This window comes from Hyperolius riggenbachi, chromosome 1 (assembly GCF_040937935.1).
Source record: "Hyperolius riggenbachi isolate aHypRig1 chromosome 1, aHypRig1.pri, whole genome shotgun sequence".
Lineage (NCBI taxonomy): Eukaryota > Metazoa > Chordata > Amphibia > Anura > Hyperoliidae > Hyperolius > Hyperolius riggenbachi.
Window position 1 is genome coordinate 106,464,255 of NC_090646.1, and position 16,353 is coordinate 106,480,607.

Sequence of the window (16,353 nt, forward strand, 5' to 3'; positions counted from 1 at the left end):
TACACATGTCATATGAATGTCTCTCAAAACAGGCGATGGACGACGGTTCGTGTGACAACTGCTACGTGAGTACGCACAAAGACTGTCTGCCGATAAGCCCTAGTGCGAGCAATCAAACTGTCTGATCACCCACGGCTTTTGTTGCGCTAACCATCGCGCAATTTAGAGTTGTGTTGTGTGTACGAATGTCTTCTAAAGACAGACAGCTTGTGGACAGCCTGGGAGCAGTAGACGATGATCACTTTACACTTTCGTGGCAGACTGCTTCTGTTGTGAGATCACTCAGTATGTTGTCACGTGTGTACTATTGTCGCTGGTGCGAATTGTCGCTCAAAACTGCAATTGCCTGTCTTTAGTTCCTGCCTCGCAGCTAAAGACATTCTGCAATGCCGGTACCGGGTCTTCTGCAGCGCCGGTACCAGGTCGCAGGTGCAGTGGTCACCCGGCTCCGGACACATAACAATTCTGTGATGCACCTTGTGCAGGCGCACTTGCAGCTTTCACTTTGGGATCTGGCAGAAATAGCCGAGCCTGACTGGGTTCGCTCCAGTGATGATTGTAATCAACAAATTACAATTTTGCTAAATTTCGCGTACATTTTTGCAATTACGCTTATACGTAATACGTCTTGCAAATTCAATTGATTTCATGAAGTAGTCATTCGTAATTTTGCATACAATTTCGTGAAATTTCGCGTAATTTCTTGCCGACTTTAGCAGTGAATAGCAAAGCCCCCATACATGCTATTGCCACCAAAATTGCTACGTATGTTAAGAATCGTGGGTACAAGTCAAAAAAAAGAATTTTGCAAAAAGACCATATTGTTTTTGAGAAACTCAATTTAAAAAATGCAAGTAAAAAATAGTTTTTTAAACTTAGAAAAATGACAAGTTTAAAAAACATTTTTCTTTTTTTTTTTTTAAAGATTTTTAAAATCCAGTTTTTCAAAAACTGCAAGGTCTTTTTGAAAAATTATTTTTGTGACTTATACCCACTTTTCTGCTTAATATATGTAGCAATTTTGGTAGCAATAGCATGCATGGGGGCTTTGCTATTAACCCCTAAAGTCGGAACTAAATTATGCAAAATGTATGCAAAATTTCGTGAAAATTATGCAAAAAAATTAATTTTGAAATACTATTTTTACATACAAAATTAATTAATTAATTAATCATTTATTTGAAATTTTGCACTTGTTCGCTCTACTGCACAGGTGCAAGGTGTTTGCAGATCCAATTGGGCTTGGCTGTTTCCACCGTCATCGGGAGCTTACTGCACAGGCACAGTGCAAGAAAACTTCGTACTGCGCCTGCACAGTAAGCTCCCGATGATGCGTGCGGGAGCGAGGACGCGCGCGGCCGAGCAGTCGGAGTGCTATTCGTCTAGTTAGACGAATAATTGGCGGGTGACCTGTGGCGAGAAACGGAGGGGGCTTCAGTGACGGTGTGGGACTTGATAGTTGCAGGGGGCCGGTAGAAGCCCCAGGTAAGTGACACTTTTTGTTTTTTAAAAAGGCCACAGAACCCCTTTAAGTGCCTAGGTCTGAGGGCCCCATTAAAACTCTGCTATGGGTCACCATAATCTCTAGCTACGCCTCTGATCGCCACTCAACTGTCCAGGCGCCTCTCGGTCCATCTATATTCATCCCGGAGGCCAGCAGGAGGTAAGTACTCCATAGAGGCACTTTTTGTTTACAGGGTTACATTAAATACAGGAATAGCGGTAAAATGTTAAACACCAAAATCCTTTATTGAAGTGGCAATCACTTCAGCTAGTTGCCTATCTGGAGGTGTGGGCCTCTAGAGTTTTAATTCTATAAACATGAGACAGATAGCTTAGTGATCTGAACCCAAGACAAAAACAGGCACATCTTCAAATAGTGTTCTGGAACTTGGGTGCTATTTTTGCGCAACATAGGAACCACTCTTTTGTCCTCTGAGGCTTTGTTCCTATTGCGTTCCACTCGGGTGGCTGTTCGCGCTGGGTGGGTTTTGTGGCGGGTTTTTTTGTGATTCCTGCCAAAAGCGGTTTTGCGGTTGCGGTTTTTGACTACCTGACATCAGTCAGGAAGTGAACTCTTTGAATCGAAAAAGAATAAATACAATGTATTTATTTTTAAAAACGCAAAAGCTATCACTGCACAAATCAATTTTGTTAGCGTTTTGCGTTTTTCCTATACCTTCCATTGAGATGGAATAGCGTCAAAAATGGCCCATGCACCGCTTCTCTGAGCGGATCGGAAATTAACCGGTCAGATGTGAACATCGAGAATCATTGCACAAGCGTTTTTAGGGCGATTTGAAAAAAAGGGCAAAAACGCCCTTAATGTGAACGAACCCTCACTGCTACAATATACATTGCTCAGTCAGCGTTTTACATGGGCATATTTCAACAGAATGCTATCATAGCTGGTATTGTATTTGAATTATTTTTTTTTTAGAAATCAAGCAAGCACATACCACATTTCAAAATCTAATCTATGATGATGTTGCTGAAGTGTCAGACAATTGTGTCCACTCACCACTAGGTGGCGCCTGTATATTACACCCATGACTGCAGTTTCTGTGACAACTCTACTCTGTCTGCAGCAGCGACTTCCTTCATTCTCCAGAGCCCTGCATGTCAGGAAGTTCTGTTCTAAGCTGCCATGGCCTGAGCTACAGACGAGGCTGCTGGAGTATTTATGCATAGGAATTCAAGGTAAAACCATCCTTTACATTACATTGCTTTATGCTGTATATTTGGTATGGCAAGTTGAAATGGTAAATGTTGGTGTATTATGCTGGCTGATGGTTTTCTAAAAAAAAGAAAAAAAGCCAGGAGCTTTGTGGGAACTATTTCCAAAAAAGTGAGGTGATAAAGAAGATTGCATTTAATTTTTGTTAAAGAAAACTTCAGGCGTTTGAATAAAAAAAAAAAACAACAGATGGACTTGCCTGGAGCTTCCTCCAGCCCCTGTCAGCCTATCTGTCCCTCGCCACAGCTCCGCTCCCAGCCGGTGTCCCCTCTGTACGACTTGGCAAGGTTGGAGGCTTCTGGGCCCGCGCAAGCGTAGGCCGCTCTGGGAACGTTCTGCGCAGGACACTCCTGGCCACATGAGCGTGACCACTAACGTCACGGGCTCGCGCTTGCGCAGGTGCAGAAGCTTTTACAGAGGGGACCTTGGGACAAAGGCTGGGAGCAGAGCTGCAGCAAGGGACACAGGGGCTGGAGGAAGCCCCAGGTAAGTAGATCTATTTGTTTTCGTTTTTTTGGAACGTCTGATGTTTCCTTTAAATGATTGCTAATCTCACTGCTGATCACCATTAGCATAATTCTACTAAACTGTCCTAATGACTGCACTTATTTTGTGTTGCTTTTTCTGTTTCTATGTATTGAGAAATTCAACAAGATATATGACAGTTACTGGTGGTGGAATTCACCTCTGCGAGCTTTCAGAAGGCTTTGGCAACTCTAGTGTCCCCAAGTGCTCCCGATAGACGAGCGGTTCCATACTTCGCATGACAGGAAGTCGTTTTCTTGGCCCAGGTGCCAACCGCATATAATTTGCATTAAATTTGCAGGCCAGATGCAGCAATTAACATGCTATTGACCATCTCTAAAATCTACTAGACTTTGCAGACTGTGTTAGATGGTTGTTACATTTTACATACTTTGTAAGCCTTTAAATCCAGCAGGAGTTTTTTTATGAGCTCACTTTTCGTCTAGTGTCACATATGGGGCTTGATTCACTAAAGTGTGATATGACAAATATCACACCTTTTATCAAAGATATCACACCTTATCAAAGTTAACACACCTTATCAGAGTAGCATAGCAAGCGCTACGAACCCGCAGGGGCTCCGGGCCGGACGAGTGCCATTGCCAATTAGCAGGCATAAGTCCGTAACACTCGCTATGCTACTTTGATAATGCGTGTTAACTTTGATAAGGTGTGATATCTTTGATCAGGTGTGATATTTGAGTTAACACGGTTTAGTGAATGAAGCCCATGGTGCGGTGCGATTGTCCTGCCAGAGGAGAAGGGGCGAACCTACCATGAAGCCACCTAAAGCACGTGATTCAGGCAGAAAAATATAGGGGGTGGCGTTCGGACAAACAGTCTGGGCCACCTGGCGCCTGGCTCCCCTCCGCTCTTTTGTCTGACTTCCTGGCACACACTACCCTCCTCATCCACGCATCCCCGAATCCCCATCCTCATTTGGCCGGTGGCACCTGCCGACCTTCCCTATGACATCCTAAGCAGGTGAGGTGTCCATATATGCCTCTTAAAAGATACAGATGAGCTAAATGAAACCTGTTTTTTGGGGATGTTTTGTCTGCTTCTCCTTAAAGGACCACTCCAGAGAAAATAGTAAGCAGTTAAAATCTGACAAAACTACAGGTTTTGTACTAGTCCATCTCCTCATGAGGGACTCTCAGGGTTTTCTTTGTTTTCATAAGCATTTATTGAATGGCAGTTGCTAAGTCTAACTGACAACATAGCGTGCAAGTGAGTAGGGAGGCTGGCTGGTATCTTACTATTTTTGGCAGTTAAATTGCCGTACAGGAAATGCTGTTGAAAACAAACAAAACCCAGAGAATCCCCCATGAGGAGATGGACTAGTCCAAAACTGGTTCTGTCAGATTTTAACTGCTGTCTTTTTTTTTTTTTGCTCGAGTGGTCCTTTAAGGATTTATTTCCTAGGGGTCCTTCTAGGACTAGAGGGCCATACCCCCATTTGTGTACTGTGCCAGTTTTATAGTCATCCAAATTGCTCTGGTATTTCACTGTTCTCCTCTCCATAATAGTCTGTTCCAGCTTATTAATGTTGTCTTTCAAGCAGGCATTACGTTCATCATAGAGCTAAAGTGTATCAAATTGATCAAGGGAATGTTTGATGGATTCTATTTTCAATTCAATCTCAGATATTTTCCCCCTTTCATAGGTAATGATATGTTTCATTAAAGAGATGGAACAGTCAGAAAGTATTTTATTCCACTAAGTCACAAATCTTTTGTTTTAACCCATAGCCTTCTACGTATACGCCCATCATTGACGTATTTGAGGCTTGTAATGTCCAGCCAGAGTTTAGACTCATCATACATGAAATATTCTAGCTTAATCCTTTGGGATCTGGCTACCTAACTTCCCTTAAGGACCAGGCGATTTTGCATGGGGGGGGAGGGGGCGTGTTTGGGGGTGGTCAGGCAGATGGATCCCCAGTGTGGCTTGGTAGGTATGTTGTCCACCGTGTGGCCAGGTGTCCCCCGTGTAGCCTGCAGCCTTTACTCACCTCCCAGGGTCCAGCGATGAGCAGCTGTGGACCCCTTCGCTCTGGCCGGCATCCCCGCTCGTACTGACATTAAGTTCCGGGTCGCGGCTTGATGACGTCATCAAGCCAGGACCTGATACTTACGTCAGAGCGAGCAGGGATGCCAGCCAGATTGGAGGGGAGAGATGATCACTAACAGTGATCACTATGATCCACCAGCGATCTTAGTGATCACGTGATCAGGAGCCACTCGCGGTGGCCCCTGATTACTGAGGGGAGATGTCAGCTGTCATATGACAGCTTAATCTCCCCTCTCGGGTGCGCACGATCGCGTTGGGAGTGGAAACGGCGGATGGCGTAAATCCTATGCCGCATCAGCCTAGGGTCGGCCACAAGTGTGGCATAGGATTTACATGCAGCCAGTGGCGTAGCTAAGGTGCTGTGGGCCCTGATGCAAGTTTTACAGTGGGGCCCCCCAAGCACTCTATACATAATTGCCACTGCGCACCAAAACCTGCCAATGGCAACTACAGTGTCAGAGGTGCAAGAAGGGGATGGGGAACAGTTTGTTAGTGATTACCACCATTCAAAGTATCTATAGAAGTGATAATTATGAGCACAGGACCAATAGAGAGCTAATACTGTAGTTGAGGGAGGGCCCTTCGGGGCCCCTCTGGCCCAAGGGCCCTGATGCGGTCGCTACCTCTGCACCCCCTATTGCTACGCCCCTGCATGCAGCGGTCCCCAAAAGGTTAAACAGCCTTTTCATAACAAAGTCAGTACACTGAGTCAGTATCCCAGGTACTTCAGAAAATACAGCCAACCCCACAAATACCACATAACAGCAATCCTTTGCTCACTACACTGACTACCAATAAAATGAAGAATCCTTTTCAAAACTTTCATGCTAACGTTCAAATTCCTACATGATTTAGGCCCTGGATACCTGAAGTCACACCTCCCACGACCTCAGATCAAAGGGATCCAATAACTTGACCACCCCAACTAAAAACCTTTGGAGACAGAGCTTTCTTTCATGCTGCCTCTACCCGTTGGAACCTCTTGCCACACTCAATCAAGACTGCTCCAACCCTGGACAGGTTTAAATCAGCACTGAAAAGCCACCTGTTTTGCCTGGCATTTATGATCACATAACATTTTTCACTGTACACACCACAATGTACTGATCTGAAACAAAAATATGCACTATTGGTCCTACGGGAGCCCATCTATGGTGTAAGTAGTGCATTTTTGTTGCTTCTGGGTAATCTCAGGCTGATTTTTGTGCATGCCTGTGTTCCCTAGAATAGTTGAACCTGACAGTGCCTCAGTGGGAATCCCAGGTTATGAGCATGGAATATTTGCTTGCGTGCTGACTGGTATAGGTAGAGTAGGGTCCCTTATCATTACAGGGTAACCTCATTGTTGGTGTAAGGGTCTAATACACGATGCTATGGCAAGCAATGCATTTTGGAAGATGTTCCCTTTCAACTGCATACTTTTGCAACCTACCTGTTTTTAATGCTTCTAGTATTCCAGCTTGATGTGTGTGTCATGAGTGAAGAGGATTATTAATGGTATGTAAATTAACCACTCCCCTCAGCACTAGCGTTTCCATTTAAAATCATGGCTCCTAAGCACGGTGAGCATAGCCCCTCCTTCCTTATATGTAATCTATAAAGAGTGGCAGAATATTGTACCATGTTAGCTGCGATTTAAGGCAGAACGTTTTTAGTTAGAATGATACCATTGATTAGTTATCTTTAACCTGCCTGGCGTTCCTATTCCTGCGGCCACGGGAACGTTTTTTGCACATTTTTTTTTTTTTTTATCATGTAGCTAGCCTAGCGCTAGCTACATGATTCCCCGCCTCCCTGCGGCATCCCTCCCACCCCTCCGATCGCTGCCGGCGCAAAGACCCGTCCTGAAATCCTGTTCTGAACGCAATTTCCTTGAGGGCTTCCCCGTCGCCATGGCGACGAACGTCGTGATGTCACGGGGAGTCCCGATCCACCCCTCATCGATGCCTGGCACTGATTGGCCAGGCAGCGCACGGGGTCTCGGAGGGGAGGCCCTGTATCGCGGCGGGGATCGGCGGCGATCAGGTAGGACACGCAGCAAGCAAAGTGCTTGCTGCGCGTTTAAAAAAAAAATTCAAATCGGCCCAGCGGGGCCTGAGCGGTGACCTCCGACGTCTCTGGACGAGCCTAGCTCGTCCTGAACACCAGGGAGGTTAAGAAGAGTAAATTTTCTTACACTCTGTAGGTTTAACTAGGCTGAGGCAACCACTAAAGACTGCCACAAGCGTGAATCTAGCATATATACTGTGGCACCGATATGTCTGATCATCACCCAAACACAACCCAATGTTCGTTACTGTTTTTTCCCTCACTCCATCCCCTCCAGTGTGCTCCAAACATTGTCTGTCCACCGACCTCAATAGTGACAGGAACTGTCGATAGCCTGCAGGCCTATGTCCATGAATAGTCGCCCAAAGGATCATATCTCTGCTGAGTGAAAATAGTCTTCAGTGTGTACCCAGTTTAAGAATCTGATGTAGTAATTTACTTCAGACTACAAAGAGTGTATACACAGAACCAAGGCTGGATTTATATTTTGTATGCCCCTAGGCCAAGTATGTTGTGGTTCCCCTTCCATGTGCAGCAGCGCCCCTCCCAGTCCATGTGCAGCCCCCTCTTCCATGTATATCATCCATGTACTGTAGCCCCTCTCTTTCATGAACAGCCACCTAGAACATCTCTATTGTCAGCCCCCTCTTTCATATGTAGAAACCCTTCTTCATGTCCAGGTGCCTTCTTTGGCTGCAGCCACCCAAGGCCGGGGCCTTTGTGGCCTTTTCAGAAATTGGGCCCTGCACAGAACCAAGGTCTGAAGAAGGTATTACAATTTACGATACATTTGCCTGCACGTCAGAATGATCTGTGTCTCATCTGTACTAATAGGTGGTTCACTTTCAGTGAACTTTCTTTCAAACATTAGCCGTGAAATTAGATTGTCTCTGAGAGACAATGAGGACTGTGGATGTGAATTGTTCAGCGTGGTCTGAAAAGCAGCATTATTTAAAAAAAAAAACAGGAAATAATAAATAATCAGGGCACAGTTCTCTGATATTTCAAGTAGTAGTAGCAGGAGCCTGTGAAGTGGCTCTCGGTGTATCAGGCAAATTGCCTGACTGAAAATTCCATCTGATGATATCATTTTTCTGATGGTCTTCTATGAAAGACAACTAAGGGCCGGTTCACATTAGCGTTCGCTATCCGGATTTTCCGGATCTGATCTGGACAGCATACTGTACAAACGGAACGTACGTTCCGCATAGCAATGTAAAGTCTATGCGGACGTTCACACGCTTCCGTTCCGTACGTACCGGAGCCGGATCGGATCCGGACTCCGGACTCTTTTCCAACATGCGCTATTTTTTGGGTCCGGATCTCCGGCCCACGCACCCGGACCGGAGCCGGACCTGAGCCTGACAGCACCATCCAGAACACAGAAACCAATGGGAAACGGAAGGCACAGAACACACTGCCTACAGAAACCTGACGTTCTACCCCACTTCCTATGCGTATCCAAGCGGCCATTTCGGATGGGGACACATGGGCCAAGCATGTCTGGAGTGGAGCAGCAGTGACAGATGTGCTGGAGCTGTTTGGCAGAATGTCGGAGGTGGAGGTGAGGCCTACAGCGGAGGTACCTGATTCTACAGGTGCACCAGGTGCACCTTCTGCTGATCCCAACATTTTTTTCTTAAATTTCGATATTTTTTGCCCACGGATCCGGATGGCAGCCTGATGCATGCCTGATGCAAACGGACCGGATCCGGATCGGAACCATACGGTTCTGATCAGGATCAGGTCAGGATCAGGTCAGGATCCGATCAGGATCCGGTCCGTTTACTTGCCAAAACGCAAGTGTGAATGGGGCCTAACTCTGCTTATTGTCTAGTCTGCATAAGGCTGCTTGTTAGAATGCTTATTAGCGTGTTTCCACGTCTGTCTGCTCATAAGGACAGCAGACATGTCTCACGTTCCATGAATGGTGATGTATTGTAAACGTCGTGGAAAGATTTGTGTCTCTTATAGTCAACAAATTAACCAATGTACCAAGAGATCAAAGATACAATTACAGAACTCTTACTACCGCAGTAACCTTATTATTTAACACGACAGACCATTAATATGAGGAGGGAAGGAAAATTACCCAGAAGACTTCATGAATGAGTTGTCTGGATGCTGTACTCATTAAAACAATTTTGCTATTTACCTTTGTTTCCAGTGTAACACATGCTGACACCAGACATCTTCTTTCTGCAAAATGTCTTCTTGTCAGTTGTTTTCTTTTTTGGATTAACCCCACACAGTCATTTCCACTGTTTGTAATCTGCTGACTGTGTGTCCCCGGTGGGTCCTGCTTGCTCCTGCATCTTTATATTACTTAGAATTCCATAAACTATAAGGGCTGGGACCCACTAGAGTCATTTGGCAGCGGTTTTGGATCGCCAAAAAACACTTTGAATGTATTTAAAGTATTCCTGAGATGAGAAGCGTTTCAGGTTCCATACTTACCTGAGGCTTCCTTAACCACTTGAGGACTGCGGTGTTAAACCCCCCTAGTGACCAAGCCATTTTTTACTAAATGGGCCACTGCAGGGCTGCACAACTCAGCACACAAGTGATCCCCCCCCCCTTTTCTCCCCACCAACAGAGCTCTCTGTTGGTGGGCTCTGATCGCTCCCCCAGTGTTTATTTTATTTTTTTAATAAATTTGCTTATTTTTTTTATTTAGTTTCCCTACTACCCTCCCTCCCCCTTTCAGCATATCACAGCGGATCGATCCTGTGTCCCCTATGGACACAGCCGTCTCACGCGGCTGTCCCCAGTACAGCGCTGCCTTCGATCGCAGCACTGTACACGATTATTGGACGTCGATCGGCGCTGGGAGACTGAAGGCGGGACGGAGCTCTGTCACCAAAGCGGAGATGCGCGCGCATCAGCACACGCTCTTATGCATGCCCCATAGGAAGCCATTAATGCCAATCGGCATTGAATGGTCCTGGGGCTGCCACCGCGTTCACAGCAATTGGCGTGGAGCAGTCGAAAGGTAGTTAAGCCTCTTAAATTGTGCCAGAGATCTTCTAACCTAAAGATTTGGTACTTACCCGGGGCCTCCTCCCACCCCATTAACATGTCTAAGTCCCACGCTGTCCTTCTGCGGTTTGCCGTTCAGCCGTGATCAGCCCCGTAAATAGGCTCAGTCTCGTCCAGTCTTGGTCTTCTGCACATGCATGTTTATGGGGTGGGACAAAGCCCCGGGTAAGTATCAAATCTTTAGGTTAGAAGATCTCTGGTTTACTTTAAGGCCGCTCATCCCTCGCCGTCTCTCCGGGTGGCTCCGGTCCCTCGCAATTCAGCCCAAAAGCCTGGCCGAGTCGCGCTTCATCGTGCATGTGCAGACCAGGCAGGTGCTCTCCCCTGCCAGCAGTACTGTGCAAGCGCAGAACGCTCCCACCAGCGGGAGAGTGACAGAGCCTGGCCATGGTATTCAGTTGGCTAGTGCACACTTGAATATGTTTCCCCACGCAGATACAAACAGACAGTGGTGAAGCACTGCAGGCATTTTCTCTACCAATTACATTCACTTCTGTGATACAACGTTCATGTTCTCACACATACTGTACAGACACACATGGGGCTTGATTCACTAAAACTACGTTAACTCCTATCACGGCCGCGCTAGCATTTTTGTGTGCATTTTTTGCGATCGAGAATTTTGGCATGCAATTATTCGCAACTGCACTCGTAAATATGCGAGTGCGCACGAAAATGCGTGAAAAAAAAACCACTAGCGCGGCGTTATATGAGTTATGAATATGAATTAAGCCCATGATGTGCATAAAACGCATACAGAAAAACGCACACAGAAAACTGACAGACAAGTGTGCTCCCAGCCTCAGCTTACTACACTCACTCTGTCCGTGTCTGATGGAGCAGAACTGGCTCTGCAGACTACTCCAGCATCACTACAGTACACAGCACTTGGGAATGGGGAGAAGAGGCTGGGGGACAGAACTGGTTTAGCAGATTTCTCCAGCATCTGTGCAGTACACAGCACTTGGGGAGGAGTAGAGAGGTTGGGGAAGGGCGCTATACACAAGAGCCTGCTGCACACTGAATAGGGACTGTCTACAAAACTTTGTATGATTCGTTATCAGTTTCGTTATCAGTGGCTGAGCAGATGCAGTCATTAGAACAATTGTGCAGAGAGCAGAAAGCTTGTTCTCTCCCTGTCCTTAGTTGTCAGTCTCTCAGGACAAGGAAAAGATGCTTCTCCTCCCCCCCCACTATGGGACCCCTTGCAACTTCTGGGCTCCCATGCGGCTGCATCCCTTGCAGCGTCTATTGTTACACCCCTGCTTTGAATGAACTAGCAGTGTAAAAGAGCCCTAAGGCAGCTTTTACACTTAGGGCTGGTTCAGGCGGACGGTTGCGGAACGTTTACAGCAAGCGTTCGGAACGTCGCGGTAAACGCTCCCATTCAAGTGAATGGGAGCGTTTACACCGAGCTTTTGCGCGGCGTTCGGGTCCCAATTTTCGCGAGCGTTCGAGCTGCCCCTGGAAGCGACATGTAGCTTCCAGGGGGCGGCCAACCGCGACGGCTAATGTCCCCCTAGGGGAATAAAAACGCGACCGCAACACAACGCAATGCGAAGGCTACTGAAAGCCTGACCGCGCAGCCGCCGCAACGCCCCCGAACGTGACGCCGCCGAAACGTCCGTCTGAACCAGCCCTTAACCCTGTGATTTCTACCTATACATTTTCTGTGTTTGCAGTTCTGCATTGTTCTTTTGATTGTGTAAGTTTATACAGATTTACCTAAAAAAGTATCTGCTTAACCTCAAATTGGCACGTGTCTTTCTCATTGCCCCATGGGCTTGTATTCATATTCGAATTGCATGTGTGCTGCAAAAAAAAAAAAAAAAAAAAAAAAAAAAAGATACATCCAGGACAGATTTTTTTGTGTGTGCAGAAAATGCATCTGAGAAATCACACAACACAAGTCAAATCTGATTTTCATTGACTTGCATTAAATGTGCAGCAAAATCAAGTTCTTTTATTTGGTAAAGGGGTCTTAAGCCTAGTGTTGCAACCTACAACATAATCCATTCTTCTGACATGTCATTTTCAAAATATGTTAGGAACGGCTAAAGATAACACCTTCGTGTTTGGTAGCTATGGAAACCATTTTGCATATGAGGAAACAAAATTCCGGTTGCATAAACTTTCATGTGTGGTCTGGTAAATTCAGGGCCATTTGTGGAAGAAAAAGTGTCCTGACAGGAGGAACAGAGGAGATGTATCATTGTTTTATACCATCCAGGTCTCACCTCTCACACATGTGAGAATTGTCATCCATTGGGGATCGGGAAACGATCCCTCGGGCTACAATTCAGGAAGCGATCCTCCCACGTCCCAAAAACATATAGATAAGTTAATTGACTTTCCCCTAAAATTGGCCCTAGACTACAATACATACACTACACGATACATACATAGACATACAACTATGGTAGGGACTAGATTGTGTGCTCCTCCGAGGGACAGTTAGTGACAAGACTATATACTATGTACAGCGCTGTAATAATACAGATACATCCATAGCCATGAGGCTAGCGATGTGTTCTGTTGCTATGGAGGGGGGTGGAGGGACGACGAACGCCAGACGACTGGGTGGGTTTAGTCTGTTGGCGGGGGTTGAAAATAGCATGTAAGTCTCGGAAAGTTATACTGGGGGGCCCTATGGTTTGTACCGTAGTTACGCCCCTGCACAGAACCACCTCAAAGATAAGGGGTGGGGAAGGTGTGATGAGCAGACACGGTTTAAAGGATACCCGATGTGACATGATGAGATAGACATGCGTGTGTACAGTGTGAAGCACACAAATAACTAGGCTGTGTTCCTTTTTTTCTTTCTCTGCCTGAAAGAGTTAAATATCAGGTATGTAAGTGGCTGACTCAGTCCTGACAGACAGGAAGTGATTACAGTGTGACCCTCACTGATAAGAATTCCAACTATAAAACACTTTCCAAGAAGTGGAATCCGCACGATGTCGGTAGAAACTGCAAATCTTTATTGGATCATAAAACACGACAGGCTAACCCAAAACCACATGCTGACATGTTTCGGGCGTCACACGCCCTTAATCATAGCATAGGCGTAGGCGGGAGAAAGTGACTCCTAAATAGAGTGAGGTTACACCCGAAGTCACATGCCTAGTTGGCTCCACCCACAAAGAAAGGTACATGATAAAAAGTGCATATATAAAAAAACCACAAGTGAAATATCCTTCAAAAACGTGTGATCTGACAGATAAAATCACGCTACAAATAAAATTGTAAATACATATGGTTATATTCACAGTAACAGTACAAAACACAGCAATGAATGTGATCCAAAATCTGTAAATGAGTCAAAGGTTAGTTACTACAAAATTGGATCAAATAACCACATAATGTCAAGCGGCAAGGACAAAACCAGTGGATGGCCAGTCACTTTAAGTGACTGTATTAAGATCCCATTTAGCATTGAGCCCGCCCGGCGAGCGTGTCCCTAACTGAAAGATCCAGTATGCCTCCCGTGTGAGGAGGCGTTTATAAACGTCTCCCCCTCTCGGAGGTCTCAGGACACGCTCGATACCCTGAAATGAAAAGGAGGACATATTTCCTGAATGGGCCATTCTAAAATGCTTCGCTACATTAGACACCTCCAAGGTTAACCAACCAGCTCCCCTATAATGTTCCGCTATGCGTTGCCTGAGGTGCCTGGTGGTGCATCCTACATATTGGACGCGACATAGGGAACATGAAATTAAATAAATCGTGTACCTCGTGTCACAATTAATGTATTGTTTTATAGGAAAGGTTCTGCCATTGAAAAACGAAACGACAGAACGGGTCGGCTGGTGTACGGTACAGTATTGGCAGGTGGAAAAATTACATTTATAGGACCCAAGAGTAGTCAACCAGCACGGCCGTTGCGCGCTGGAAGAAAAGAGGCTGGGTGATAGAATGCTCCCAAGCGTGGGGGCTTTTCTACTCGCGAACCTGATTCCCTGTTTGATGATCTGATTAAGGGTCTCATCCACTTGTAACACTGGCAGAGACTTCCTCACTATCTGTGTGATTTGTTTGAATTCCTGACTGTAAGTGGTCACAAAAGTCATGTCGGTACTAAGTCGCGACGATCTATAGCTGGGACTAGAGGTTAATAAGTCTTCTCTAGTTTTTGTTAGGGCTCGCCTCTTCCCCCTCTCGATCATCCATCTGGGATAGCCGCGCTCAGCAAGACGCGAACCCACAGCATCCAACTCCGAACCAAGGGCCAAACTATCAGAGCAGTTGCGACGTACCCGAATCGACTCTCCCACAGGAACCGCGCGGATGGTATGAGTCGGATGGCAACTGTTGGCTCTCAGGGTGGAGTTGCCGCTGCAGGGCTTGCGGTAGGTGCTGGAAACTACAGAGGCAGACGAGGGATCCCCCCTCAGTGTGAGATCAAGAAAGTTGATCTCAGAAGGAGTCCACTGGGAGGTGAACACCAAATTTAAGGAGTTGGCATTCAAGAAGTCAACAAATTGTAGTGCCTCCTCGTGCGTGCCGTCCCAGATGACCAGCAGGTCATCTATGTATCTGCCATACCACATAATGTGACCCGAAAATACATTAGAGTCGCTAAAAAGATGGAGCTCCTCCCACCAGCCCATATATAAGTTTGCTAGTGAGGGAGAAAATTTTGCTCCCATTGATGCTCCGCAACGTTGTAAATAAAAATCGGATTCAAAAAGGAAATAATTATGGGTAAGCAGATATTGGACGGCACGCCCGAGAAAGAATTGAAGGTCCGCAGAAAAGGCAGAGTATCTCGCCATATGATAATCAAGAGCGTCCAGGGCCAAAGCATGTGGGATGCAAGAATACAGCGATTTGACATCAATGGCAATCCAACTATGGTGGTCATGCCATTGGAAATGCTGTAAGCTGCTAAGCACATGCTTGGTGTCCCGTATGTAACCAGGCAAACGTCGTACTAATGGTTGTAGGTGTTCATCCACCCAATTTCCCAGGCGTTCCCCCAGAGAGCCAATCCCGGCCACAATTGGCCTGCCCTCTGACTTTTTATCATGTACCTTTCTTTGTGGGTGGAGCCAACTAGGCATGTGACTTCGGGTGTAACCTCACTCTATTTAGGAGTCACTTTCTCCCGCCTACGCCTATGCTATGATTAAGGGCGTGTGACGCCCGAAACATGTCAGCATGTGGTTTTGGGTTAGCCTGTCGTGTTTTATGATCCAACAAAGATTTGCAGTTTCTACCGACATCGTGCGGATTCCACTTCTTGTACAGTCTTGGATCCGAGGTTTTGGCAGCCTGCTATCCTGCACTGTCGGTAGACGGAGGTTGTGAGCGGAGTTCCACTTTCCTTGTATAAAACACTTTCCTAGCAGAAAATGGCTTCTGAGACCAGTAAAGAGAAAAATAGGGTCATAGATTTTAGCTCTGGCATACTTCAATGAATGTGTCATTGAACTAACACAATAAAAAAGTTAAAACTTAAAAAGTAGAATTAAACATAAAATAAAACTGTGGAATATCTTAAAAAGTCATTTTTAGGAGACGGAAGATAGATACAATCGTCTATTTCATTTGTTTATTTTCACCTCGGACGTGAGCCTCACATCCGCAGCGGCAGCTGCTACAGCCGCCGGGAGGCGCTAGTCACGTCCCTGCAGCTTGGGGTGCTGTACAGGCGATCATGCAGGCAAATGCCCGTAATCGCAATGTTGCCGACAATGGGGGGGGGGGGGGGGAGGGAATTGGCTGCAGGGGATAAAAGTCCCCTGAGCTAATCAGAACATGTCCGATAAGAATGAACACTGTTGTAGTTCAGAAACAGTGTTTATTCTGAAATAGAGCCGCCGCTCTTCCTTCTGCCGCCGATTTCCGCTGCTTAGATTTAGATAAATTAGTTAGATAATCTTCCCGCAGGCCACCGTGACCGCATGCATCTATTGAAACACATT

General features: G+C 46.1%; 1 protein-coding gene across 1 annotated transcript in view; it reads left to right on the plus strand.

The window, feature by feature from the left end:
* The first annotated feature begins 2,668 nt into the window (after positions 1-2,668).
* The window catches only part of SLIT2 (slit guidance ligand 2), a 530,767-nt gene continuing 517,082 nt past the window's right edge, over positions 2,669-16,353 (plus strand). The window contains exon 1 of the mRNA XM_068278011.1: positions 2,669-2,700. Within this exon, the coding sequence (XP_068134112.1) occupies positions 2,684-2,700 (17 nt within the window). The 5' untranslated portion in view covers positions 2,669-2,683. The remainder of the gene's footprint in view (positions 2,701-16,353) is intronic.